The sequence below is a fragment of the Penicillium diatomitis genome (assembly GCF_028827545.1).
Source record: "Penicillium diatomitis strain IBT 30728 chromosome Unknown utg000008l_segment0_segment0, whole genome shotgun sequence".
In the NCBI taxonomy this organism is placed as follows: Eukaryota; Fungi; Ascomycota; class Eurotiomycetes; order Eurotiales; family Aspergillaceae; genus Penicillium; species Penicillium diatomitis.
The window spans coordinates 16,784-41,512 of NW_026623180.1; the positions used below are offsets into that span (position 1 = coordinate 16,784).

General features: G+C 50.6%; 8 protein-coding genes across 8 annotated transcripts; 4 read left to right on the forward strand and 4 right to left on the reverse strand.

Moving 5' to 3' along the window:
- Positions 1 to 443: 443 nt before the first annotated feature.
- On the forward strand, positions 444 to 3,464 carry N7539_006102 (putative C6 transcription factor Prf; the record flags this gene model as incomplete). Its single annotated transcript, XM_056935704.1, has 6 exons — positions 444 to 759; positions 845 to 1,151; positions 1,208 to 1,727; positions 1,792 to 2,283; positions 2,337 to 2,591; positions 2,697 to 3,464. The coding sequence occupies 6 exons, from the start codon at positions 444 to 446 to the stop codon at positions 3,462 to 3,464; spliced, it is 2,658 nt and encodes an 885-aa protein (XP_056788628.1).
- A 680-nt stretch (positions 3,465 to 4,144) lies between these two features.
- Positions 4,145 to 5,408, reverse strand: N7539_006103 (uncharacterized protein; the record flags this gene model as incomplete). Its single annotated transcript, XM_056935705.1, has 3 exons — positions 4,145 to 4,840; positions 4,924 to 5,236; positions 5,293 to 5,408. 3 exons carry the CDS (start codon positions 5,406 to 5,408, stop codon positions 4,145 to 4,147), a joined length of 1,125 nt encoding a protein of 374 aa, XP_056788629.1.
- A 1,341-nt stretch (positions 5,409 to 6,749) lies between these two features.
- N7539_006104 (ribonuclease P protein subunit p40) lies at positions 6,750 to 10,470 on the forward strand (the record flags this gene model as incomplete). Its single annotated transcript, XM_056935706.1, has 9 exons — positions 6,750 to 6,893; positions 6,957 to 7,098; positions 7,153 to 7,215; positions 7,285 to 7,386; positions 7,451 to 7,591; positions 7,661 to 8,003; positions 8,067 to 8,309; positions 8,933 to 9,864; positions 10,013 to 10,470. 9 exons carry the CDS (start codon positions 6,750 to 6,752, stop codon positions 10,468 to 10,470), a joined length of 2,568 nt encoding a protein of 855 aa, XP_056788630.1.
- A 581-nt stretch (positions 10,471 to 11,051) lies between these two features.
- On the reverse strand, positions 11,052 to 16,300 carry N7539_006105 (bifunctional ATP-dependent DNA helicase/ssDNA endodeoxyribonuclease DNA2; the record flags this gene model as incomplete). Its single annotated transcript, XM_056935707.1, has 5 exons — positions 11,052 to 13,570; positions 13,624 to 13,885; positions 13,941 to 14,435; positions 14,490 to 14,585; positions 14,648 to 16,300. 5 exons carry the CDS (start codon positions 16,298 to 16,300, stop codon positions 11,052 to 11,054), a joined length of 5,025 nt encoding a protein of 1,674 aa, XP_056788631.1.
- Positions 16,301 to 16,848: 548 nt separating this feature from the next.
- N7539_006106 (uncharacterized protein) lies at positions 16,849 to 17,324 on the forward strand (the record flags this gene model as incomplete). The annotated part of the gene is made up of 2 exons (XM_056935708.1): positions 16,849 to 17,108; positions 17,240 to 17,324. 2 exons carry the CDS (start codon positions 16,849 to 16,851, stop codon positions 17,322 to 17,324), a joined length of 345 nt encoding a protein of 114 aa, XP_056788632.1.
- Positions 17,325 to 17,722: 398 nt separating this feature from the next.
- Positions 17,723 to 18,837, reverse strand: N7539_006107 (carbon-nitrogen hydrolase family protein; the record flags this gene model as incomplete). Its single annotated transcript, XM_056935709.1, has 5 exons — positions 17,723 to 18,079; positions 18,181 to 18,259; positions 18,317 to 18,600; positions 18,667 to 18,768; positions 18,826 to 18,837. The coding sequence occupies 5 exons, from the start codon at positions 18,835 to 18,837 to the stop codon at positions 17,723 to 17,725; spliced, it is 834 nt and encodes a 277-aa protein (XP_056788633.1).
- Positions 18,838 to 19,478: 641 nt separating this feature from the next.
- On the forward strand, positions 19,479 to 22,621 carry N7539_006108 (exosome catalytic subunit DIS3; the record flags this gene model as incomplete). Its single annotated transcript, XM_056935710.1, has 2 exons — positions 19,479 to 19,674; positions 19,728 to 22,621. 2 exons carry the CDS (start codon positions 19,479 to 19,481, stop codon positions 22,619 to 22,621), a joined length of 3,090 nt encoding a protein of 1,029 aa, XP_056788634.1.
- A 198-nt stretch (positions 22,622 to 22,819) lies between these two features.
- N7539_006109 (MCT family MFS transporter) lies at positions 22,820 to 24,457 on the reverse strand (the record flags this gene model as incomplete). Its single annotated transcript, XM_056935711.1, has 2 exons — positions 22,820 to 24,136; positions 24,245 to 24,457. 2 exons carry the CDS (start codon positions 24,455 to 24,457, stop codon positions 22,820 to 22,822), a joined length of 1,530 nt encoding a protein of 509 aa, XP_056788635.1.
- Between the last annotated feature and the right edge of the window lie 272 nt (positions 24,458 to 24,729).

Sequence of the window (24,729 nt, forward strand, 5' to 3'; positions counted from 1 at the left end):
GACCGCATGCGCAGTCTGGCACAGAGGGCCTGTTGAGACGCCCTCGAGTAGAAAGCGGTCGATCCATTCAGAACAAAGACGTTTTGTGAGCTTACTATGACACATGAAACTTTGGCGGTCGAGACTTTGACAGGTCGTGGAATCACGACTCAACCGGCTGGTCCATGAGACGCTGTGCCCGTCATCCCGTCCTGGTCCATTTATCTTCACTAATCCCCACCCACCACAGACTATCAGTCTCCGATAACGAAGTCCACTTCTGCTGTGCGAATAGATCCGCCTGACGTTCTCGAATTTGACCTGCCGTTCCCTTGGCATCTTGCTGTTTCTTTGCAATAGTCCTCGCGCTATCAAGTCACGCCCTCGACTGACACCATACATATCGTCGGTCGGCAAATTGACTTCTCTTACTACTCCCCGCCAGCGTGGTAACTTGGCCTGCCATGGCCAATTTGCCGACCGCCGCGTTTGCGCCGGGCGCACAGGACTTCAACACTACCCCTGAAGCTTCTTTGCAAGACCACTCGAATGCCGATAATAGCCTTCTGACCGATGGCACTGGGGTTGGAGACAGCAACTATGTACCTCGCCCGAAGCGGATCGCCTGCGTTGTCTGTCGTCGAAGAAAGCTTCGATGTGATGGGAAACGGCCAAGCTGCGGGACATGTTCGCGACTTGGGCATGAATGCGCATATGACGAAGTGCGCAAGAAGAGCGGGCCAAAACGTGGATATGTGAAGCAACTAGAAGCCCGACTCGGTAAGACTGACCCGGCTTGCTTCGATTCGTTGGGCAACACGCCTCAGATGGCTTCTTCAGGTGCTGACCGTCGTCTTGCAAATAGCTCAAGTCGAAACGCTTCTGAAAGGCCAGGATGCAGAGCCAGCACCCCGACAGCCTTCACCTCAACCCCGTGAAACATCATTCGGCGCGCCAGTTAATGAAGAATCAATACTTGGATTGTCAGATGCTGCGGCCTTTGCGGCCGATCCTGCAATGCAAATTCCGCAACTGGCGTCTGGCTTTGGACCGTCTCAATCGACTCAGCACATGTTTCCAAGTGCGATGGATCCGCCCGCTCCATCATCCTGGGACTTACTCAGTCTGGGATTGGAGGAGCCTCTTCCTAGACAAGACGTGATAGACGAACTGTGAGTGGTTACCACGCATCACAGCAGGCCATTAGCTTACAAAGGTTGTGCTTCAGGGACAACATATTTTTCGACAAAATCTGGCACATAGCGCCGTTCATTCACAGGCCCAGATACTATGCGAGCCTCAATCTCGCTCCTCACATGCGCCCTCCAATCTGTCTGCGGTATATGATGTGGTGCCATGCGGCATCAGTCACCGATAAATACTTCAATCTGCATCATCATTTCTATCAACGCGCCCGTAAATACGCGGAGATGGACGAGATGAAAGGCTTTGGCGAGAATGTCATAAGCTTGGCACATTGTCAAATGTGGATTCTTGCAGGCTCATACGAGTTCCGAATGATCTATTTCCCCCGCGCATGGCTGAGTGTAGGCAAAGCAACGCGATTGGCACTCATGCTAGGCCTCAATCGCCTCGATGGTACCGGACTTGATGTGAAGCAGTCTATAATACCACCAAAGGACTGGACCGAGCGTGAGGAACGTCGCCGAACCTTCTGGATGGCTTTCTGTGTCGATCGATATTCTAGTGTTGGCACAGGATGGCCGATGGTCATCGATGAGGACGATGTAATTGATTTTCCTGCCATCTGTCATATCAGTACACTTTATAGCGCATGCTAACCTTGCCCAGATCATGACCAATTTGCCCTCCTCGGACGAGGCATTCATGAAAAGCCAGCCTCAAAACACCCATCGTCTCGATGACATTATAGTCGGCGACGGCGTGTCGACGATGGCGCCGTTCGCCTGTGTTTGTGTCCTGGCCAGCTTGATGGGGCGGAACCTTGTGCACATCCACCGAACACAACCACAAGACAATGATCATGACTTAAATGGCGAATTCTGGAAGCGGCATCGAAGCATTGACAATATACTCCTACACATCTCACTCTCGCTGCCAGAACACCTTCGAATTCCGAACGGCCTGGAAGACGTCAATGTCATCTTCAGCAACATGAGTATTCATACGTCTACCATTTGCCTTCATCAAGCTGCAATCTTCAAGGCCGAGAAGAACAAAATGGCCAACCAGATCATAACCGAAAGTAAACGCAGATGCCTCGTGGCAGCCAATCAGATATCAAGTATTATGAAGATGGTTTGCCATATGAATTTGGTTCTCGTGCGTCACTCCTGATAACTACTTGTGAAACACGTTGACTGACTCAAGAACAGTTGAATCCTTTTATGTCTTTTTCTTTGTATATCGCAGCGCGAGTATTTGTGCAATACTTGAAGTCACGGCCTGAAGATTCTGCAGTCTATTCCTCGCTGCAGTTTGTTGTCTCAGCGCTGAATGCGATGAAATCAAAAAATCCCCTCACGGAATCTTTCCTCGTGCAACTTGATGTTGACCTGGAAGGCACCGGAATTCGCGCTTTGGATTCTTTCAAGAATGGGTCTGGGCTCAGCCGAGTCGCGAAAGTCATGGTCAGTCCTCCCCTGGTTCTCTTCTGTGAATTTTTCGATGCGAGCATCTCCAGTCTATCCGCGACTTGAATAGGAGTCGATTCCTTGTACTTACCCCAATCACAGAACGCGTATTGCGCGGACGGCCAAGCTACTCCTGCGTATCCGGTCATGAATTCGCGAAGCCAGAGCGCCTACACTGTCTCCTCCGAGAATGGCTTGAAAACAACCACATCGACTTGTTCATACACGCCAGGACTGACTACCTCGCTACCTAGTAGACAGAGAGACACGACAAACGTCGCAGCTGAGAAAAGCTCACTTTGCAGCGACTCGCAGATGTTTTATCCCCGCCCTGGCCGAAGTCCGAATGGTCTTTCAGATGGATCAGGCCAAGGGACCCTGGACGGCGACATGGATTTCTCTCCAGACTTTGGTCACAGTGACCGAAATCCTCCATCCGATCATCCTACGCCTTCGACCCTGAATTCGTCGTCTAACACATCCTACGCTGTCACTGGAGCTGAAAACCCTTCGCCTGGCAAAAGACACGCGAGCACCTCGTCGCTGTACCAACCTCAACCTTCCGCCATAACGATGAACAAGCCAGAATCTGCTCAAATTTCTCCTATCACTGCAGACGGGACACAAGCAATTGATATGTCATCTCTTGCTGGACAAGCCTATACAGCCGGTCCCATCGACGCACTGGGAGCAGCGGGCCTCCCTGACATATATAACACAGCTAATCGATGGGACATCACCAACACTTGTCAAGGCATTAGCAATCTTGACTATGATGTCGTCAATTTGGACACTTTTGTCGACGCGGAATGGGCTCAAACAATGGTCGCACAGAATCTCAACGGTTGGGAGAACTGGCAACAGTCATAAGACCCGAAGGGACGACTGGCAGGTCTCCATCTGCTCAGGTTGGGCTCGACCAACGGGGACATTGCGAACAGAACAGATACAAGCTTTGCGTCTGCGAAGAGCGGATGCAAGAGAAAGTACACCGCGTGTTGAACGCCTAGAAAGTACCGGTCCATTTGTCCGATTTAAGCCAGGTCGCAGGCCAGACGTCCTTCATCAGCGCGACCCAAATCTCGAGCTCAAATTGACTCCTGGCCGGTTTTGGACGACAAGTCGCGGCGAGAAGTCCTCGTCAAGTTTGATGTTCTGCACTATTTGAACGACATCGAGCGAACCTCCCAAACCTCGCGAGTGGGCCAACCTGGAAGATCTGACACCCTTCCGCAACGACATTACGATAACGAAACACTTTTTCTATACGCCTCTCCTTTGGGGTTTGATATCCTTGGCAGTCAAGTGTGATACTGATGTCCATGTAATACTTATTTGTCCTCTTTGAGAGGGAGATCGTGAATTATCCGACTCGTGGCGCATTTACAATTTCACATTCCTCTCCGCGACTGCTTATGTTGTAAAAATATAAGGCTGATGTTTGTTCGCACAACGTCCTCCGTTGAAGCTCTCTGGTAACTAGTGATTCTGGAATCAGAAAGTAGTCTTTCGGTAAAGTGAATATGTTGATTCAACCACGTCCTTCGACTCTACAAGGCACCGCCACCGGCGCCAACAATTTTCAACCCTCCCGAACCACTTCCCGGTCCATCATGTGTTGTCGAGTAAGCCAGCCAGTATCTTGAAGGGTGCCATGCAACAGCAGGCACGCCCACATGTACACCGGCAGTGGGAATAGTGTAGATGCTCTCTCCGGTCTCGGCGTGGAAAATCTCGAGGCCGTTCCCACCACAGTATGGCTCATCGCACGCACCGCAGATAAAGCGGCCATCGAAACTCCAGCTCACGCCACGAATAGACCCGCCATTCTCGCTGGATAGTGTTCGACGACAGATCCAATCCGTCGTGTCCCAAAGCGAAATCAGAGCGTCGCTGCCACCTACTGCAAGGTAGCGGCCCGTCGGTGCGAGTGAGATGGCCATGCAGGCAGAGGTGTGCGCGTGGAGAGTGTGCAGAGTGTCAAAGGATGGGTAAGACATGATCTTGACGGTGCCCTCGCCCGTGGTCGCGAAGAGGTGAAGGTCAGGCGAGGATGGGGTTGCAACGTGGTTGGAGAAGGTGGTGGCGTTTGTTTGGATGGGCTGCGGATGGGGTGTGAGAGCTTGATATATGGAGGCGTTGGACTTTGAAGATCCGGTAGGAGCCATGCCATTGAAGGCACTGCTGTTTGACAAGACGGTAGGTGTGGAGGGTGACTGGACTGAGATGGGGATCAAAGTATCGTCCTATACAGATAGAACGATAACACGGGTCAGTGCTGTTGTTGGTATTGTAGCTTGAGGAGGAGCGAACCAATTCTTGTATTCACCTTTTTGCCAACGACCATCGTACTACCATCAGCAGACCAAGACATGGTAAAAGCCTCGCCGCCGACATCGAGTCGGCTCACGCACGTCTTTGATCGCACGTCCCAAAAGCGGACCGTTCCATCCGTTGAACAACTCGCAAGCTCTGCGTCGCGGACAGGATTGAACAACACTTTTTCGATCCCAGCTGTGTGCCCGCGAAGCTCCGTCGAGTACTTGATCGCCGGCCGCTCGGGGTTCCAGATACGTAACGTGCGATCGGCCGAGCCGGTCGCAATGAGTTGGCCCGTCGGATTCCAGGCTAGCGTTCGAATTCTACGGCGCGCAGAATGGTTAGCAAAGAACATGAGATTGTCTTCTGTTCCACTCACGTATGTGATCCTGGGCCCTTGGCAGCTGGGTCGTAGTAGCTTTGAGTCTTGACGCCTCCAAAGACGAGTGCGAAATGCTCTTTCGCGAGCAGGTCGCGGCGCGGCGCGGGCGCCATAATGGAATTCTCCTCAAACTTCCACCAGAGAAAATAAATTCTGAGCGTGCCGGTGTCCTCTTATCAACTTCACGCAGGCCAAGAAGAGTGAGACTGAAGGAATTGTAGCCTGCTGTGGACTAGAAGCTCATGACGGTCCAGCAACCTTGCATGCTTCATCCGAAGGCCAAGCCCACCCGCCGATGGTCCGATAGTGCATGATAGCTCTTTTCAGCCTGAGGCAGAAATTGAGCTTTACATCTGCATCTGCATCAATCTGCTGTTCAAAGCGATTGCAAAGGGAGCACTCATGTCGTAGTGTTAGGTAGTTGCAAATCTCTGGCAACGACGATACACATTTGGGTTTTCAATTTATTTACTCCCTGCGGCTGGGATTGAGGATGGTCGGGTTGCCCTCGTGTTCTGAAGTCGAAATTCTTCTGACGGCGTATGACTATATAGTCACATACTAGTTACTACTATGATACTAGTAGGTAACAAATATTTATGCCCCTGATTTGGGTTTACCTCAACGCGGACGGACGCATCGAGTGCTCAATTGATGGATTATCCTGTGGCCGGGCCGTGCATTAGTATCAGTTGTTTTCATCTGTTCTCATATACTCAGTCAAGTTCCGCCGATGAAATCTCACGAGGTGTTAGCAGGGTTTGGAGGGAGCTGAGTTCAATGCCAGGACTGTGCAGTAAGTTACTATAGTGTGGTTGGAATCAAGCGAATAGATAGACAGATGGATGCAATGTACGAAGTGATGAGCAGCCTTGGGGATCCTATTCGAGGTCAACCCTGGAAAAGACTTCTAAGTTCGGTCACCCACCTTTTAACTCCCCACTGCCAAGGCAAATCGAGACTTGAATGGGACTTGGACAAGACGAATCTTTGCCCTGCAGCCGAATCCGTTCTGATGCGGGTCCAACGAACTATGGATGTATTGATCTTTACCGAAGCTCAAGTTCCGAGTCGGGATTCGGAGAGTCAATCCATGTTGACTGAAGAGATGCGGTCTGGTCACTCCACTTGTCAATCAATGCAAATAGAGCCATATAAAGAGTCATCCACGCCCACAGAGAGACATTACGACTTCTCGTTCAAATCATCGCTCGGCTCACTGAGTCGTGGATGTGATCCATTCTGAGATCGCGGTATCTCCATCGATTCCTCTATCGATAAGCATTTGAGAGGATCAACTTTTTTTAATTTCTCCGCTCTATCGCGCTCCACACATGCCCTTGGCGAACCAGCTTAGTTTGTTTCTGCGTTGAGGTGTCTCTGTGCTCTTCCTCGGTCGTTCTCCAGCCACTACTTGATCGTATGTGTATTTTCTCGAAGAACTGAAGGCGACAATGTTTGATTTCAGCGATGACGCGTCGCGTCGTGAGAAATGCTACACCACTATCGCTCAGTTACCTCGGGTTATCGATTCAAATCAAATACCTCGAAAGAAGGCTCCCTTCTCTACGATCATGAATCATCCCTTTGTACACACGGTAAATGAACTCTCATCCGTCCTCTCAACTACAAATGGGATACGGGCTAATCCAATTCAATAGGTTGAAGTCATTCTGGAAGACGAGGTGTACGCGGAGGTTCAGACGTCATTGGATGAAATCAATAAGCCACGATCTGCTCGCGTCTTCATGTCTCCATCAGAACTCCTGGAGCATGACTTCTTCAATACGTACATCAAGAGGGGTAAGATGCTCCGCCTCGTCGTCGTTCAGGGAAAGTGCTAACCAGGGTCCACAGGTAACGTGATGATGATCTCAGAAGGCCGAGCAGGGTCAGACACCATGTTCACGCTCAATGATGGTGAATATTTCCCAATAATGCCATCGTACACACCATCCAGGGAATTATATTGACGCGATTATCTCACAGGCATCCTCAGGATTGAACTTGGCAAGGAAGTGTATGAGCGCACAGGCTTGACCGGAAAACCTATCCGAAGCGGTGGAAGGAAGCATGCCAAAGATAGATTTTGTATGAGCAACACTTTGAGAAGCTACTATGCCTATCTGGGTACTGATTCGGACAATATTCACAGTGGTTGAGTTGAATTTGCGACTGCCGTCTATGTTGCACGGCAAGAAGGGCTTTGACAGAATTGTTTGGGCTTTTCAGAATGTGCTGAACAGACCCATGGCGTGGCTCTTCTGTGACCTGGTCAGCCTTTCTGTGGATCAAGGTCAGTTTTGAGTCATCGCTCTACGAAGAACATAAGAAACGGCAGGAGCGATGGCTGATGATGTTCTAGAATCTCCCACTCCGATTGAAAATCAAAGCCCGCAATGGATTGACTCCGGGCCTAAAAAGACGAATCTGAGCCGAGTGTCGATGCCCCCCCTTCAAGGGCTTGTATCATCTCATATGTCCGAGGACGATATGCAGCAGAAATGCGGTGCCTTCTCTGAATGGATTGCGTTGGTGCAATTGAAGTCATCTCGCATTTTGGCCGACGATGAGGTTGACCCATATCTGAGCCGCTATGAGGTTCAGGTTCCAGGGGACGAGGTCTGCAGGACCGTCAACCTGGTTAGCCTAAAATGGCAAGGAATTATCTCATCGAAGTGGATTCTGGATCTATATGCATGGCTACTGTGAGTTGTCATGACGATATTTCCTAATTGGGAAAGAGACAGGAGGCTAACAAAAGCTTCAAGCAGCAATGGCCGCAAATCCTCCCATGGTTCCCGTCTCAGTCCGTCGTCATCATTCAGCTGGTTCGCACTTTCTGCCCTGACGCTGCGAACACAAGCTGTAGACGGAAGGGACGGTTTCACCATTGTCACGGCGCCGTCAATTGCTTCGCAAGCACCATCTCATGGAAATCTAAGCCTTTCAATGTCTGGAGATGAGGAGACATCGCTTCGCGATGCCCCGAGATCCAGTTCGGTGACCTGGGAGTATGTCGGTGCTACTACTATCAGATAAACATAATGAGAAAGGCAAGAAGTGCCTGAACCCAGCCGTGGCTTTTCGACATTTACTAAATCACTATGCCCAATCAATCACCACGCACGTCACCCCAAGTTCCTTCCCTAGCCTGCATATTCTCAACCATGGAATCCCTGAATTGCTCAGATGCCTGCAGAACTTCAACCATGGTATCTCGATATCGTTCTTTCCATTCTGATATCTCAATCAGATTTTTCCATCACTTGAAGATGAAAATATGATATCGTTCTTTCCATTTTGATATCAATTACGCATATTCTTTCATAGCAATGACATCTACACTGGCTTCACCACAGGGCATAAAAACCCTGTGCTTTCGCCCTCTCCATCTTGATCCTTTCCACCTCACTGTCGCCTCACCGTCTCCTCACTGTCTGCTCACTCTATACATCAGCAGATCTCAGCTTTCATCACTTCTTGGCCTAACTTCTTTCCTCACTTCTCGCTCTGCGTCAGCTTCAAGCTCTCGCTGCTGCGCTTCAGGCCCTGCCTGATCTCCATCCTCACCCCCGTCTCTTGTGGCCCGCCGAGCTAAGCTCGTGGTCATGTCTTCTTCTTCTTTCTCGTCCAGCCGGACTGGCCAGCCCGAATTTGAGGACCAAGAGTCCCGGGCTCTTTACGAGGCTTTCAAAGCCTTTGATTGGGAGAGTCTTGAACGTGATAGACGTCAAGACCAGGAGTACCGTGCCGTCCTGGAAACCTTCACCACTATTGAGTGGGAAGGTTCAAGCTCCAACGACGCAGAAGCGTCTCTCCCCTCGCCAGAGACATCATCAGTCTCTGAGACCGTCAACTCGTCTGGCGCAGTCGACAATCAGGCCGTGCCAGCCACGCAAATTTCAAGTCCGCAGCCTGCGGCATCCCACCCTGAGCCCCTGCCAGCTCTAAAGGCAACTGTCAAACGCAGTCGTGTCCAAAAGACTGCCTCAAAGACTCCTTGCCGGGTGAAAGTCCCGGTTACCAGCAATTTCACCTGGGATCAGACGTATCTCACGGTGCCAAAGGGGTTTGTGGTCAACCCCAACAATCATGGCCGCTGGAAAATTGACGGATACGGCAAAAAAACGTATCTAAACGGCCCTAAAGACAACAAAAAACGGGCTCGAAGGCCACGGCCTCAGCTGCCTGGCTGTCACGTCTTCTCTGCTTGTCCTCCTTCGTTCTCCTCTTCCTCCTCCTTCTCCTCCTCCTCCTTCTTATTTTCCGCCTCTTCTTCTCTTCCGGCATCTCGTTCTCCTTCTCGTCCTTCTGTTGTCCCTTCTTCTGTGTCTTTGTCTACTTCTCCTGTTCCTTCTCCGGTCCCGTCTCCGGTTCCTTCTGTTACTCCCGCTGTCTCTGCTGCTGTTCCCGTTGTTGTTCCTACTGCTGCTCCCGATGTTCCTTCTATCACTGTTTCTTGTACTACCCCTGTTCTTTCTCCTGCTGCTCCTGTCATCCGTAACGTGATGACTCCAGCTCCCTCGTCTTTTGTTCGTCTCCTTACTCCACCCATCACTCCTCCGAGTGATTCTCTTGCTTCGTTTTCCGATTCTTCGTCGGCTTCTTCTTCCGGGCTCACTTCCCTTTCTCACTCTTATGCTCCTTCCTATACTCCGTCCAACGATCCTTCTTATCCTCCTTATTATACTCCTTCTTGTGCTCCTCCTTATAGTCCTTCTTGTGCTCCTTCTTATGCTCCTTCTTATGCTCCTTCTTATGCTCCTCCTTATGCCCCTTCTTATGCCTCTTCTTATGCACCTTCCTATGCTCCTTCTTATGCTCCTTCCTATGCTCCTTCTTATGCTCCTTCCTATGCTCCTTCTAATCCTCTCTTCTATCCATCTTCATGTTCTCCTTCCTATTCCCTTTCTAATCCTCCGACCTGTGGTCCTTCATATCCTCCTTCTTACCCTCCGTGTTGTCCTACGTGTCTCCAACCTCTTCCTGCCCTTGCCCCTTTTGACCCTCTATACCAGGACGATCGTTCCTGGCTTCCTCACACCCCTCCTCACTGACTGTTTTGCGTCCTTTCTATCACCTTGTGTTCTGCTGTCTGTGTTCGGCCTCTGTCACATTTGCTTCAGCGTATCGTTTGGTTCAACTTTGCATCCCATATGGTGTTATCATTAGCGCGCTTGCATTCATATTTTGCCGCGTCGGTTTTCATCGCCGCCAGTTGGCCCTTCGACTTTGCAACAAGAACTGCACACTACTCTTACTTTAGTAACAATGGATCATCACCCATCATTTTATTGCTCTGACCGGAAGCATGATTTGTAAGGCTCAGCAATTATGTCGCTGCAATACACGATTCGAGCTTTGACTGTTATTCAAGCTAGATGAGCCCAGAAAGCGCAAGATGAATTGAGACATCATCGAACTTTCTAATGGTTCCACTGGACATGTGAAGCTCAACAACTTGGATAAATAGCAGCCATCTTGTCAAAGCCGTCCCTTCCTACCTACCTCTTTGAAAGGCACAGAACGTTGATTGAGAAGTGGCTGGTGCGAGTCGCAAATACTTCAGTCTTCAATGATCGTTCTGATCCATCTGGATCGAAAAACCATCAATCCTCACAGCGTTGCAAAGCACGGTCATAATGTCGCACTGAATCAAATTTCAACAAAAGCATGGACATGGTATTTACAGAAAGTTGCTCAGTAAAAGAAGCTCATCTTCAACAGTTTTTGCCAATCAGGCATCGCGAAATTTACCCAGCAATGTCATTTACGATGTCTTGGAGGATGGGTCTGTTTCCCACCACAGAGGTACCGTTGAACAGTTTCGCGCCTCGCTTTGCAGGTTGTTTTAGGCTGCGGGATCTTGACGGGCTGAGGACATCCCGCATCTCGGGTTTCTTTTTCACGGACGAGCCTGGGCCTTTCTTAGACGAGGTTGGGCTTCTCGTCGCCCTGGGAGAAGCAAAAGACATTTGCGTAGAGTCGAATGCAGGAGTGGAGAAAGTGTGACTTTCCACTGCGCTGAAGGGAAGATCATAGATCCAGCCCTCACCTTCTACCAGCTTGACGTACTTGCCAAGAAGTTCGTTGCCGTCGCGCAGAGTCGATTTGCTACCCAGTACAAGCAACTTGGTCCGGGCACGGGTAAATGCAACGTTGACTCGCCTCCAGTCGCGTAGAAGTTCTCCAACGTGGTTTTCGCTATTGCTGCGCACGCAGCTGAGAATGATGACTTCCTTATCGCGTCCTTGAAACTTGTCGGTTGTATGCATCTCAAGTTCTGGCGCATAGCGACGAAGGCTTTGGCGTAAGAGAGAAAGTTGACTCCGATAGAAAGTGATGACACCAATGTCTCTGGCTGAGATGCCGCAAGCAATGAGAGCCTCAACGAGCTGTGTGCACAACACGGCTTCAACATGGTTCACAACCCGTTGTCCTTGAGCTGTCTCGAGACTTGCTGCTCCCAGGGTATCAGTATTCACAAGGAGGGTTTTCGCGGAGGGCGCAAGCAAGTCATTGAGCCAGCAGCGCCCATGTCCTTTTCCGAGACAAATCTCCCGTTTTGCTTGAGTAGGCACGAGGTTATCAGTGTGAAATTGTGCCAACGCATGAATGTTCGGAATCTCCAACGATCGACCTGCGACCTCCGCAGTTCCGCATTTCAATCTTCCTGAATAGATCAGGACATTTGAAAGCAGCATGATATCTTCACACATGCGGTATTGATGCTCCAGGTTGACAACGGAATCAGGCTGTGCGTCTGAGAGTAATTTGAATAGGCTGACATCTAGGCCTCCTTCCTGAGCAGCCTTGTTCTGCACCAACGGCGGGAGTTGGTAATGATCACCCACAAGAATGAAGGTCCTTGCCATGCGAATGGGTCCCAGACAAACCGGGAGCGTAATTTGCGAAGCCTCATCAACTATACAGTAATCAAATATACGTTGATTGAAAATGTTGTGGTTGACTCCGAGGCATGTTGTCGCCACGACCGGAGGGTTCTCGTACGAGTGCTTGAGTTCCTCAACTGTCTTCTTCGGTATCGCGGCCATGTCGGCAAATTCTTGGACTTCAGGATGAATCTTCGTGGCTGCACCTATGCGAAGAATGGGTATGTTGTCGTCACGGATTTTGAGCAAAATATTGTCCACAGCCGTATGCGTATAGGATGTCAGAAGAACACTTTTCCCTTGCGCAACAAGTGTTCGAATAATATGTGCAATGGTTGTGGTCTTGCCGGTGCCTGGCATGCCGAGGACGAGTGCGTAATCTTTTGCCCTCATCACCTTTTCAATGGCTTGTTCTTGGTCGACATTGAGACTTGCCGAATCTGGAATGTTGTATGATGGTGAAGCCGATTGGAAGATAGGCGGCTGACCTGCAATTATGAGCCTTCTCAGGTGCCTGGACTGATAGAGATCTTTATCCATCATGCAAATGAGGTTGTTTCGAACGATAGCCATGCCGTTGCTAAATTCATCCTTATCAATGCGGTAAGTCATCTGCTCTTCTGGATTGGCGAGCTCCGAGAGCTCATCTTTCCCAACTTCCATAATTCCCCTGAAGGACTGATTAGAAATTGGATCGAAGCCAACAGTCTTTGCCCTGGCATCGTGCAGCCTACGATCAACAGCAACAGTAATATGAGAATTGTGCACATGAGTGAGGTACCCGTTCGCGAGCGCAAAATGGCCCTTTTCATCAGAGACAACGATTGGGTCGCCGACTGCTATCTGTGACTCCGAAAATGAAAAGCTAGGCGACGTGCTTCGTTTGCGAAAGGTGTACCGAAAACGATTGATTCGACTTCCATTCTGATCCTCAAAAACCGTGCGAGAATCAAGGACAACGTCTCCGAAGCAGCGGCCTAATGACTCACGTTCATCACTCAACAATGTCCAGAGTTCTCTTTTGAACTTGATCAGATTGCTTTCCTCCCTAGTCAAAAGATCGTCCCACTTGCGGAAGAAGTCACGATCACCTTCGTTCAGGTGTCGCGTGAAGGCTTCGAAATCGTCACCCAGTGCACTTGAGTCACCATTGCCGTCTTCTGCAAGTTTGTGGTAAATCAAGCATGGTGTTTTAGCGTAGCATTTGTTGCACATCTGTGCCTTTTTCAGCATGGGGGGAAGTTGCATCCTTTCACGGACATAACCTGCTAGGCGGTTGCGCACTTGAACCATTTGAACAAGCTCATGTCGAATGCCCCGAATACTAAATGTCTTTGAGAGTTCAAGATAGTAAAGCAGGCCAAAGGTCACGTCGACATCTATTTACTTTAAGTCAGATCCGCGATGATTACGATGGATAATAATTACGTACCATAACGATCAGACAGCAACAAGGTATAGAGGGCAGTCTGTGCCCTGTGTGCCTGGTTCGTGTCTCGCTTTCCTGTTTTCAATTCGAGTGGCACAACAAGAGTCTTTGTTGTGTCATTTTCAACACATGCGACTTGCACTGTTGCATCAATGTTGCCCTTGAGTCCATACATTGGCGACCAAACATGCTCTTCAACCTCAAGGAGTTTGTTAATACTAAGGTTGAGCTTGGCGCCGTTTCGATCTTCGACCAAGGAGTTGGCCTACTGAACTGTTAGATATGATACTTTGACGTGTCAATGAATAAGCATGTCATACCTTGGGACTAGTTTGCAAGAAGACGTCTGCCCACCCCTGAATCTGAGGTAACTTGCTCATAACTTCGTCAATGGCATCAGACATTCGCATGTTTGTTGTGTAAACTTCTTCGATATGGTTTTCGAGTACTTTTTCAACCAGCAATCTCATGGAATCAGAGTCCCACTGATTTGCCATGAGCGCTGCTTGGAACACCTCATGGAGTATAATTCCCAATGCCTGTGGGCGTTCAATCTGGCCGATGACTTTCACTCGATCTTGAAGGACCGCACGTCGTTGACAGTCCACAGAATCCGCAACAACAGTAGCTGAGATCAAGTGGTCGGGGTGAAGAATGATCATGTTGTGTGAGTTGTCAATCACGCACTGACCGAGTGCGTTAAAATCCCCAACTAGATGAACAAATGAATCTTTGACGCAGGGTGTATCGAACCATGACTCGCGCAAGACGATGACCTTACGAGCATCTGTTCTCTCATCCTTGACAGATAATACCTGCGAACTACTTAGCAATGTCCCCATGTCCAACATCTCATGGCCTTGTCATACCTGTTCAGGTTGTGTACGTCCCTTCGAATTGACGTACGAACCTTGTGCAGTATCCACGACCTGGTATCGCTTGATGGCTTCTCGAGACTTGATGTTCTATCATTTCCATTGTCTTAGCATATACCTGTGGAGGCAGAAATTCACTAAGAATGACATACATTATGAGTTGAACCATTACCACTTGCCCCCATGGTTTGCTCAATTGCGTCAAGATCAAAGTCATCATCGAATTCGTCATCAGAACTAGACTGTGCCGCTTGGCCCAGGACATGCAACCCTTCCACTGGGGGTTGGCTGTCATGGTTCAAAGAAGTTGGCTCGACTTGTCGTATTGATTGAATCCCGGTAGTAACATGAGTGTTTGGTGCCTTGACCGGTTCCATTTCACAGTCCACCAGCGCATCTTTTAGCTGGTCATCAAAGATCCCAAAGTCATCATCACCGAACTCATCATCAAAATTATCAGAGTCGTCACGTCCATTTTCGTTAGTCGTAAAATGTGTCTGAGATGTTAGTCTCAGCTGCGTCAAGGCTGCATCTCCAGGATCACCGAAGGCAGAGGTTCCTGCTGTTTGTTTCGTGCCAGAGAATGAGCCAAAGGACGTGGATTCCCTTTCTTGACGGGATGTATCAACGAATGGATCTGCGGCATTTTCGGCGAGGTTCAAAAAGTCTTCATCTAGATCGTCACCACCAAACTCAGAGTCCGAGTCTTGGAGTCCTTGACAACCGAGAGCCGTAGCGTGCTCAGCAAGCTCGAGGATATGAGCGTCATTGATGGATTTAGCACCCTCGGTACCTTGCCGGTCCAAGATTGGAGACGATGAGCGACACCTTTGCGCATCCATGCGCTGCCTTAAGGGAGAGGAATTCGGTGGGCCCATTTCAGATTGCGATGGCGGGTGAAGGCTCTTCTCAATTCTGTCGAGGAGGAAGTTGATTCGCGACGATTTGCCCTTGCCCGAGTCTAGGACGTTGCTTCTAGTGCGGGAGAAAATGCTTCGCCCAGAGTCGAGATCCTGACGATTGACCTTTCTGCGCTTCGTGCGAGATGATGGCCATTCGGCAACACAGCTGACGGATCGCCTGAGAACAGATGAATCACGGCTGGTTCTGCCTGAGATTGGGGTTTGCGGTGATGATGAGAGGAGGTTCGCAAGTCGAGGTGCAGGAAGATCCTCGGTGCCTTCGACCATGTTCTTATCCACATAATTGTTCCAAAGTTCAGCGGCAAGGTCATGCTGGGGTGTCTTAAGAAGAGCCTGTATTGACTGAAGGCCCAGCGGCTCCTTGTGTGGCTTCTTCGAGTTCTCTCGACTTGGGGATCCCACTGGCGACGAGCCATGACGACGTTTTCTCCGACGAAGTGCCGGTGTCTGCGACGATACATCTGGATTTGAACTAGCTGGGACATGTTGCCAAATGACGTGATCCACCGGGGTCACATCGGAGGCCTGCGCGGATTCGAACGCATCCTCGGCATTGCTGATCAAGTCCTCCAAAGGTATGCGATTGCCTGGCGTTCGAGGGCAGTCCTTGAAGAGCCTGGGCTCCTCGGTCAAACATGGTTGTTCAAGCAGAGGCATGGCAGGGGGCAATACATCATGCGCTTCTTCTTTGCTTGCTTGCGCTTGTACAACCACTCCATTGAGCCATGAGCGTTGGTTTTCCTTGTCGTTGTGCCCGTTACCTGTCCTATCTTTGGGTATTGCGATTTCCGGCGTTGTTGTTTCATCGTTGTACCGAAACGCGTTCAGTTTTGTGCGTGATTTAGAGGATATTGGCCACGGCTTGTTATTTGTAGTCGCCATAGTGCTCAATTGAGTAATTGCCGAAGAGGAGTGGAAGTATCAGATTGAACGAACGCGCATCATCGACTGTCGGCAAACAATGTCAGTACGCAGCCGAAGTTACGGGCTGGAGGATGTAAGCTCACAATATACCGGCAGGATAGTGTTATGTACTCGGGCTACTCGACATGAGGTCCCCGTCATTTTCATGGAGTGGAGTATTCAAGGAGATAAATAAGGCAAGATACGATAAGAACGCGTCGCGCGTTGATTGCTGTTGCCTTATCGGGAAGGCGCTCACTGTACACCTGGAAAATCTGGCATGAAAAGGCGGCCAGTCCAAATTTGCCCAAAACAGATTAGCGTAATGACTGGACAGCTCTCCATCGTCCTTTTGCGGCTTCAGCATCGAATCGTCGTATAACCCCTCTTGTCGAGACTCACCGACAATCGCGAATTGACCAAAGTTGTCGCCCTCACAAACTTCCAGTGGCCGCAAACTTTAGCGTCCCATCCTCCATCTATCCCCACCGATCTTTTTACGGCCGCATTCGCCCTCACTTTGCAATATGGTTGCCAGGCCAGTGTCGCACCTCCTTCGTTCGCGATGCCTGCTGCGCAAGCCCCAGAACACCCAGGCTTTCTCGACCCGAAGCAGTCTTCGTGCTGCTGATCATGGTGATCACTACGATCCGCCCACTGGCTGGCTGTTTGGCGTGAAGCCCGGCCAGAAGTACGAGAAGGAAGGTTGGGAGGGGATTTGGTACTACGGATTCATTGGCAGTCTGGTGGCCGCTGGCGTTGCATATGTGTTCAAGCCTGACACCTCGTGAGTTTTCCGCCGCCTTTCAGGTCCTTGTTTGCTTCTGGGGGTCAATTTCGTCGCAAAATGGCCTATGCCAAATCGTTGAAGAGAGGGTTCCATCAAATGAATGAACCCATTGCTGACTTCATTGTTAGCATACAAACCTGGGCTCTCGAGGAAGCTCGCCGACGACTTGAGGCTGAAGGCATCCTGGAGGATTCTGAGAAGACCCAGAAATAGAGGCAACGCATTCAGCGCCTTTCTGTACGTTGTACATAGAGAGATCGGAAAAGGTTCATTTCGATTGGCGCCTGTATCACCTGCGATGGCAGACATGATGTTCCGATCCTTTGGTTAGATGGGGTTTTTCCATTCCGTTTTCCTCCAATTTTCTTTTCAATTTTCTTCTTACCCGAGTTTTTGTACTACTTATCAATGTTTCGCCTGGATCGATTCCCGTCGTTTTGACACAAATCAATCACTTCGAGTTGAGCAAACGTGTTATTGGCTTCATTCCGTAGGTCTGAACAAAGGTGAGACCAGAAGCGTGATCGGGGACTTTCGCCAATCAATACTATCACCACTCGGGCAGACACCCTCCTCGGCGCACCCCTTTCTGGGCGGTCTTGAGGCTCTGTTCAAATCTCCGGGTAGACGTCGGTCCTCCTCAGCAGGGGCATTTCCTTCCGGATCTTGGAGACAAGATCCAAATCAATATCAGCCGTCAGAAGCTGAGGTTCTGCGTACTCGTCACCCAATTCGCCCACAATCTCGCCCCAGGGGTTGATGACCATTGAATGACCATAGCTGCGCCTCTTTTCATTATGCGGGCCACCCTGTGCAGCTGCCACCACATAAGACTGAGTTTCGATGGCTCTCGCTCTCAGTAGAGACTCCCAGTGGGCTTTCCCGGTGGGAACAGTGAACGCAGAAGGATAGGTAATTACTTCGGTGTCCTGACGACGCAATGCCAGGCCTATTTCTGGGAAACGCAACTGCAGGTTTATGAGATGAAGATCAGAGTTGCGAACTTGCAATTCTGAAGCACGAGAACTCAGAGATTCCATCCTTGACACAGGGGGGACGAGTCACCTACGTCAAAACATATGGCAAGACCGACACGTCCGACTGGCGTCTCAAAGGGAGGGACAATCTTCTGCCCGGGCTCGACATTCCTGGTTTGGGGAGGTGAGATCCAGGTTTGGCAGGGTTTGAACATGTTGATGACTTACTTGCTTTCCTTGAGGATGGGGCCATCTTTGATGTCAACGTCAAAGAGATGTATTTTTTGATAACTCTGAGTGATACGGCCTTCATCGTCGATCCAAAGCAATGAATTTTTGAGCCTGCGGTCAGAGGCCACTTCGTGAACGCCGACATTGATGTGTAGGCCCTTGTCCTTTGCATCATCCATCAGTGCGGACAGAAAGTGGGAGCAGTATGAGGACTGAGCGAGCGCCAAAGACTCTTCTGCTGATGTCGCAATGTAATCTGAAGCCTCGGGCAAAAAGAGGACCTGTTAAAAGATTAGGTAGGGTCTTTGACTTTAAATCGGTCACTAGGCTAATAGAACGCGGTATACCTTCGCACCTGCGTGAGCCGCCTGTCGCACCAGTGTCTGGCACTGGATGAGATTAGACTTGATGCATGCTGTCGCACATATCTGACCAACGGCCTGCTCGTCCTGTCAGTTGATCGAAACATCGAGTAGCATCCTACTAATAGACAGTTAACCACTCACCGCGAGCACCATCTTGTCTGAGACTGCTACAGTTTAGAAACGACGCTGAAGACTTCGGATTGAAATATGAGGTGAAACGAGAGATTGCGATAACTTCAATTCTTCACTTAACCCCCCGATGTGATGGTCAGAGATAGTTGTGGCGGTATTCCAAAAGATGACTGCCTCTGCTTTGGCTCGTGATGAGTCTGCCCTCCGACGGCCACTCCACATGGCGTACCTGCATCGGTCCAGCTACATGTTGTTGCTCCTGTAACAGGTGCTACACCAAGAGATGAAGGATCCAATTTTTCAGTCCTTCACTTTTAGTGGAAACTACATTTAGCCGTACTCAATACTGCCTTACACCTCGCTACACTATGTTAAGCTTCTCCCGGTGGGCAAAAGGGCTTTTGTCTATGATAAGACAAACTTCGTCATTCGCACTGGTTGATGAGGTACATCGCCGGGCCGACGGTCATGAAACGGGCTTCCATCCGCGCGCACATCAGCGGCAATTGATCGTGCTGACTCAGCTATCGCGATAAGGTCTAAACGTGACGATAATCAGATCCGCCCGCAAAGATCGATTCCTTGTCGAGAATCACGCTTCATAGTCTTCAACTTACAGGTGACGATCGCTACCGCCATTCGGCAAAGAAACTCTCATCACAATGAAGAGCCTGAGGAGAGATGTCTCCTCCAATCCACAAGCCGCCAATGTCGCCAGCAAAGTTTTCGTGCGATCAACTAAAAGCGGCAAAGTTCAGAAGATCGTTCGAGAGCTCTATTTGAGACAGGATATTCCTTGCTCGTCAAAGTTATGCTCGTCCTGTCCTTCGGTCGCCCCAGCCGATGCCAATGGAAACAGTCAGACTTTCCCTCCAGAATCTGTGCCCGTTGTATATGCTAATTCAGATCAGTTGCTCCGTTCGTCCTGTCTGATCGGCCTGCCGGCACCAAAGCCTTTCCCCGCGGTCATTATCTCGTCCCCGATACGAATGCGCTTTTGAATGGAATGGACCTGTTCGAACACACTGGCGCCTTCTACGATGTCATAATCCTCCAAACGGTCCTTGAAGAGCTCCGAAATCAGTCACTACCTCTTTATAATCGCCTCTTGTCGCTAATCAAGACAGACGAGAAGCGATTCTACCTCTTCTTCAACGAATTCCGCCTCGAGACTCATATCAGACGAGGTCCTGAAGAATCCATCAACGACAGAAACGATCGCGCCGTACGTAAAGTCGCAAGCTGGTACGAGGAACATCTTCGCCTTTCGACCAAAAGGGGCAAGAAAGAAAGCTCACTGCCGGCGATTGTTGTCATTACCGACGACAAAGGCAACCTCAGGAAAGCAAAAGAAGAAAACGTGACAGCGCTCTCTCTTTCGGACTATGTCGCTGGGCTCGAAAATTCCGAGAAGCTGCTGGACATGATCAGCGAAGCGCGAGAGGCTCGGGACACCAAGGGCTCTGCTCGCGGGGAATTATTCTACCCGGAATATTACTCCATGTCTAGGTTGATGACCGGGCTTAGAGCCGGGACGTTGCATCAAGGAGTTTTCAATGTGTCCCCATACAACTATCTCGAGGGATCCATCAAGGTTCCTGCGTTTGACAAGCCTCTTTTGATTTTGGGTCGCGATAACAGCAATCGTGCCATTGCTGGCGACGTGGTTGTCATTGAGTTGTTACCCAAGGATCAATGGAAGTCTCCATCCACCAAAATTGTCGACGAGGAAGCCGTGACGAAGAACGACAACCCAGATACAGATGAAATAGAAGCTGTTGTGACGGACAGGGAGCGCAAGGCTCTGCAGGAGGAGGCGAAACAGGCCCACGGAAAGAACTCAGAGGGCAAGCCGCAGCCGACCGCCAAAGTAGTTGGTATCATCAAGCGCAACTGGCGCCAGTATGTTGGACATGTTGACTCGAACTCAACAGCCTCGCACTCTGGCAGGAGACAGCAAACAGTCTTTGTCCTTCCTATGGAAAAGAGAGTTCCGAAGATCAGAGTGCGCACGAGACAGGCCAGCGATCTGATCGGTCAGCGCATTCTTGTCACCATTGACTCCTGGGACCGCGATTCTCGGTACCCCACTGGTCACTACATCCGTTCGCTAGGTGAGCTGGAGACCAAGGGCGCAGAGACTGAGGCTCTCCTGTTGGAGTATGACGTCCAGTACAAGCCTTTCCCTAAATCTGTCTTGGACTGCTTGCCTGCCGAGGGGCACGACTGGAAGGTACCCGTCTCCAAAGATGATAAGGGCTGGAATGGTCGACGTGATTTGCGTGATCTTCTCATCTGCAGTATTGATCCTCCCGGTTGTCAAGATATTGACGATGCGCTGCACGCGCGTGCCCTTCCTAACGGCAACTTTGAGGTCGGCGTTCACATTGCCGACGTATCCCACTTTGTGAAACCCAACAACCCCATGGATCTTGAGGCCAGCGTTCGTGGCTCTACTGTGTATCTGGTTGATAAGCGCATTGACATGCTTCCACATCTTCTTGGCACAGATCTGTGCTCATTGAAGCCATACGTGGAGCGATATGCTTTTTCAGTCATTTGGGAAGTGACACCAAATGCCGAGATTGTATCTTCCACCTTCACCAAGTCGGTGATTCGCTCGCGTGAAGCATTTAGTTATGAGCAGGCTCAGCTGCGTATTGACGACCCGTCGCAAAAGGATGAGCTGACGGAGAGCATGCGCCATCTTTTGCGTTTTTCGAAGATTTTGCGACAGAAGCGATACGATGCCGGCGCTTTGAACTTGGCCTCACCCGAGGTTCGAATTGAGACTGGCGACGAAGCGGGCGATCCTCTCACCGATGTCAAGACCAAAGCCATGTTGGAAACCAACAGCCTGGTCGAAGAATTCATGCTTCTCGCAAACATCACGGTAGCCACGAAAATTTACGAGTCATTCTCTCAGACAGCTCTCCTGCGTCGTCACGCGACTCCGCCTCCCCAGAACTTTGAAGATCTGATTCACCAGCTATCAAAGAAGCGGGGCATGGAACTCGATGTCTCCAGCTCTGGTGCACTGGCCAGTTCGCTTGATCGCTGTGTGGACCCAGAGAACCCATTCTTCAACACCCTTGTCCGTATTTTGGCCACTCGTTGCATGACGTCCGCCGAATACTTCTGTGCGGGCGCGCATGCCGAGTCTGAATTCCGTCACTACGGTCTTGCATCTCCAATTTACACCCACTTCACCTCCCCGATTCGTCGATATGCCGATCTTATAGTCCATCGACAGCTGGCCTCCGCCATTGGATACGAGGGCGAGGATGGTGCGGCCGTCAATGAAGGTGTCAGCACCCGCGGCAAGCTCGAGGATATCTGCCGCAACATCAACTATCGTCACCGCAACGCCCAGTTTGCTGGCCGCGCCAGTATCGAATACTATGTTGGCCAGGCACTCAAGGCTCGTGGCGAGAAGTTGGCTGCAGGTGGTACCGATACGGGCATCGACGAGGAGGGCTACGTGATGCGTGTGTTTGAGAACGGTGCAGTGGTCTTCGTTCCTCGATTTGGCATCGAAGGTGTGGTCCGCCTCGAGGACTTTGTGTTGCCCGGTGAGTCGGGCGCATTTGCAGTTGCCGAGCGAAGGGAGCTGGCCATTCACCGCACGACGGACTTTGACAGCGAGGAATACACGCTTCGTGTGTCTGAGAAGACCCATTCTGAGAAGGAAAGGAGTGTACAGGTGGAGCTTTTCCAGAAGGTCAAGGTCAATGTTAGTTCGGTCAAGGAAGTGGGTCGTGGTGCTGGCAAGCGCCGGGTCCGCGTCTTGATTACCGGGTCATGAGGTCCCGTCTTTTGCATGATCAAATACAGAAAATGTAGCTCTAGATAAAATCATGGTTGTTTTTAATGAGACCAATTCCCAATTGGAGAAAGGAGGATTTGAATTGACATTTGGAATTGACATTTTGCATTGATTCTTGTTGAAACGCCGTGTAAGCTTGGACATGCGGTCGATGGAGAACTCGCGTCGTGTACATACTCATACGCGTTTCAACGCGATCATTCTTTGCATGAGCTTTGCAGGCGCCCAGTTCTGCTTCGACATGGTATCCTCTGAGCCGGTCGTAGAGGCAATTGCAGACCGGTCCTCTTTCTCCGCGCTTGTATCGGTTGGACCTACCAACACAAGAGGCACTCGGTTCAGAGATTCTTGTCGATTTTGCTCCTGCCTTTGAGCGCACTCTAGCTCGCCGACTTTCCATCCACGGACGAGCCACAGACAAATAGCCGCGCCAATATACATGAACCCGGTAAAGATCTGAACGCGCAGATACGAGACTCCGCCTCCCCTTTGGCTGGTCCGAAGCTCCAGCGCAATCGCTTCAGAGACGGTACACGGGGCGACCAGCATCAACCAAGTGATGCTCAGACCGGAGGGAAGGTCCTTGAGACCGATGATCTCGGCCAAGACCGGCGACACCGTGGCCCAGTATGTGCCTGCCACGGTCCCTACCAGCACGGCGAAGAAGCAGACCACGCCCATGCTGTCTGCAAAGACCCAGATGACCAGACAAAACAGGCCGCAGACAAAAGTCAGGATGGTGGCGATGTTGATTCGACCCAGACGATCGCTGAATATCCCGACGACGGGACGTCCCAGCCCCTGGCCTAGATTGAGGACAGCAGACACGATACTTCCCTGATATGAAGAAAGTCCGACGGAGAGGGCGAAATTGGCTACACTGAACAGGAGGGCGACATAGCCCAACATGCTGAAGACACCCCAGGCAAGAAAGAGGACAAATTCCGGCCGTCGCAGCAGCGGCATGTGAAACGCTACTAACCGACTTCCAATCAATTTGTTTCGATCTCGAAGCAAATTCCCGCACACGAGATTGACCACGCAGGAAATAATCCCTAAAATGCGAAAGGCCCAGCTCAACCCCAATCGAGGGATGATGGCTCCGACGGCCAGCGAATACATCAAGCCACCGAATCCCGACCCGGCGGCGGTGATGCTCATGGCGAAGCTACGCCGCTTCAGAAACCACTGCGGCGTGATTCCCACGCTGCCGACGAAGAGGAAGCCCATGCCCCAGCCGAAACAGACGCCTTGGCTGAGAAAGATGTGCCACTTTTGCGTCGCAAAGGAAGAGCCGATGAGCGAGAGGGTTTCGAAAAAGATCCCGAGGTTAATGACGAGGCGAGTGCCAAATGTCTGGATGAGATATGTGGCGAGCGGAGCGACGAGCAGGGCACACGAGATACTTAGACCCCCGGTGAACGCGTATGAGAGAGCCGATGTATTCGGAAAGACATTGTGTGAGAGGTAATGACTGAGAAAGACGCCATAGCTCTGAAAAGGTGGGAAGGCATGTCAGCCGCTGCTGTCACTTGGAACATCGCCTTCCATGTTCCCGCTGCAGGTCGATGATCTGCCAGACCGGGTAATGCCCTAACTTACACTGTTGATTCCCCAGGTGTGCGCGTTGATCCAAAAGACGCACGCAACACAGACCCAACCGTATCCTCCGTCGGGTGGGACATCGAGCTGCGGCTTCTCTTCTGGCTCTTTCTGAGGCTGTACTGGTGACTGAACCTTTCTCTCCGACCTGACGTCTGTGATGGAATCTCGGTTCTTGGATTCGACCAGCTCGGCAGGTATATTGTCGGCCATGTCTTGGGTGACGAGAATTCGCCCCGGACTCGCTGTGGGAGACTATGGACGTCGACGACGCATGTGTCAATGGTGAGGTCGCAAGAATCAGAATCTCATGCAACCGCGACCACAGTATCGCAGCATCACAGAAGGAAGATTTTACAACGGTCCGAACGGAAGAATCGTGAACCGCAAGCAGAGGAAAGGGGAAACTCATAATGAGAAATCCAGTTGAGCTTCGTAATCATTTGGAGGCTAGCTCCCCTCGAACAGGACCAGTCTTCCAGTTC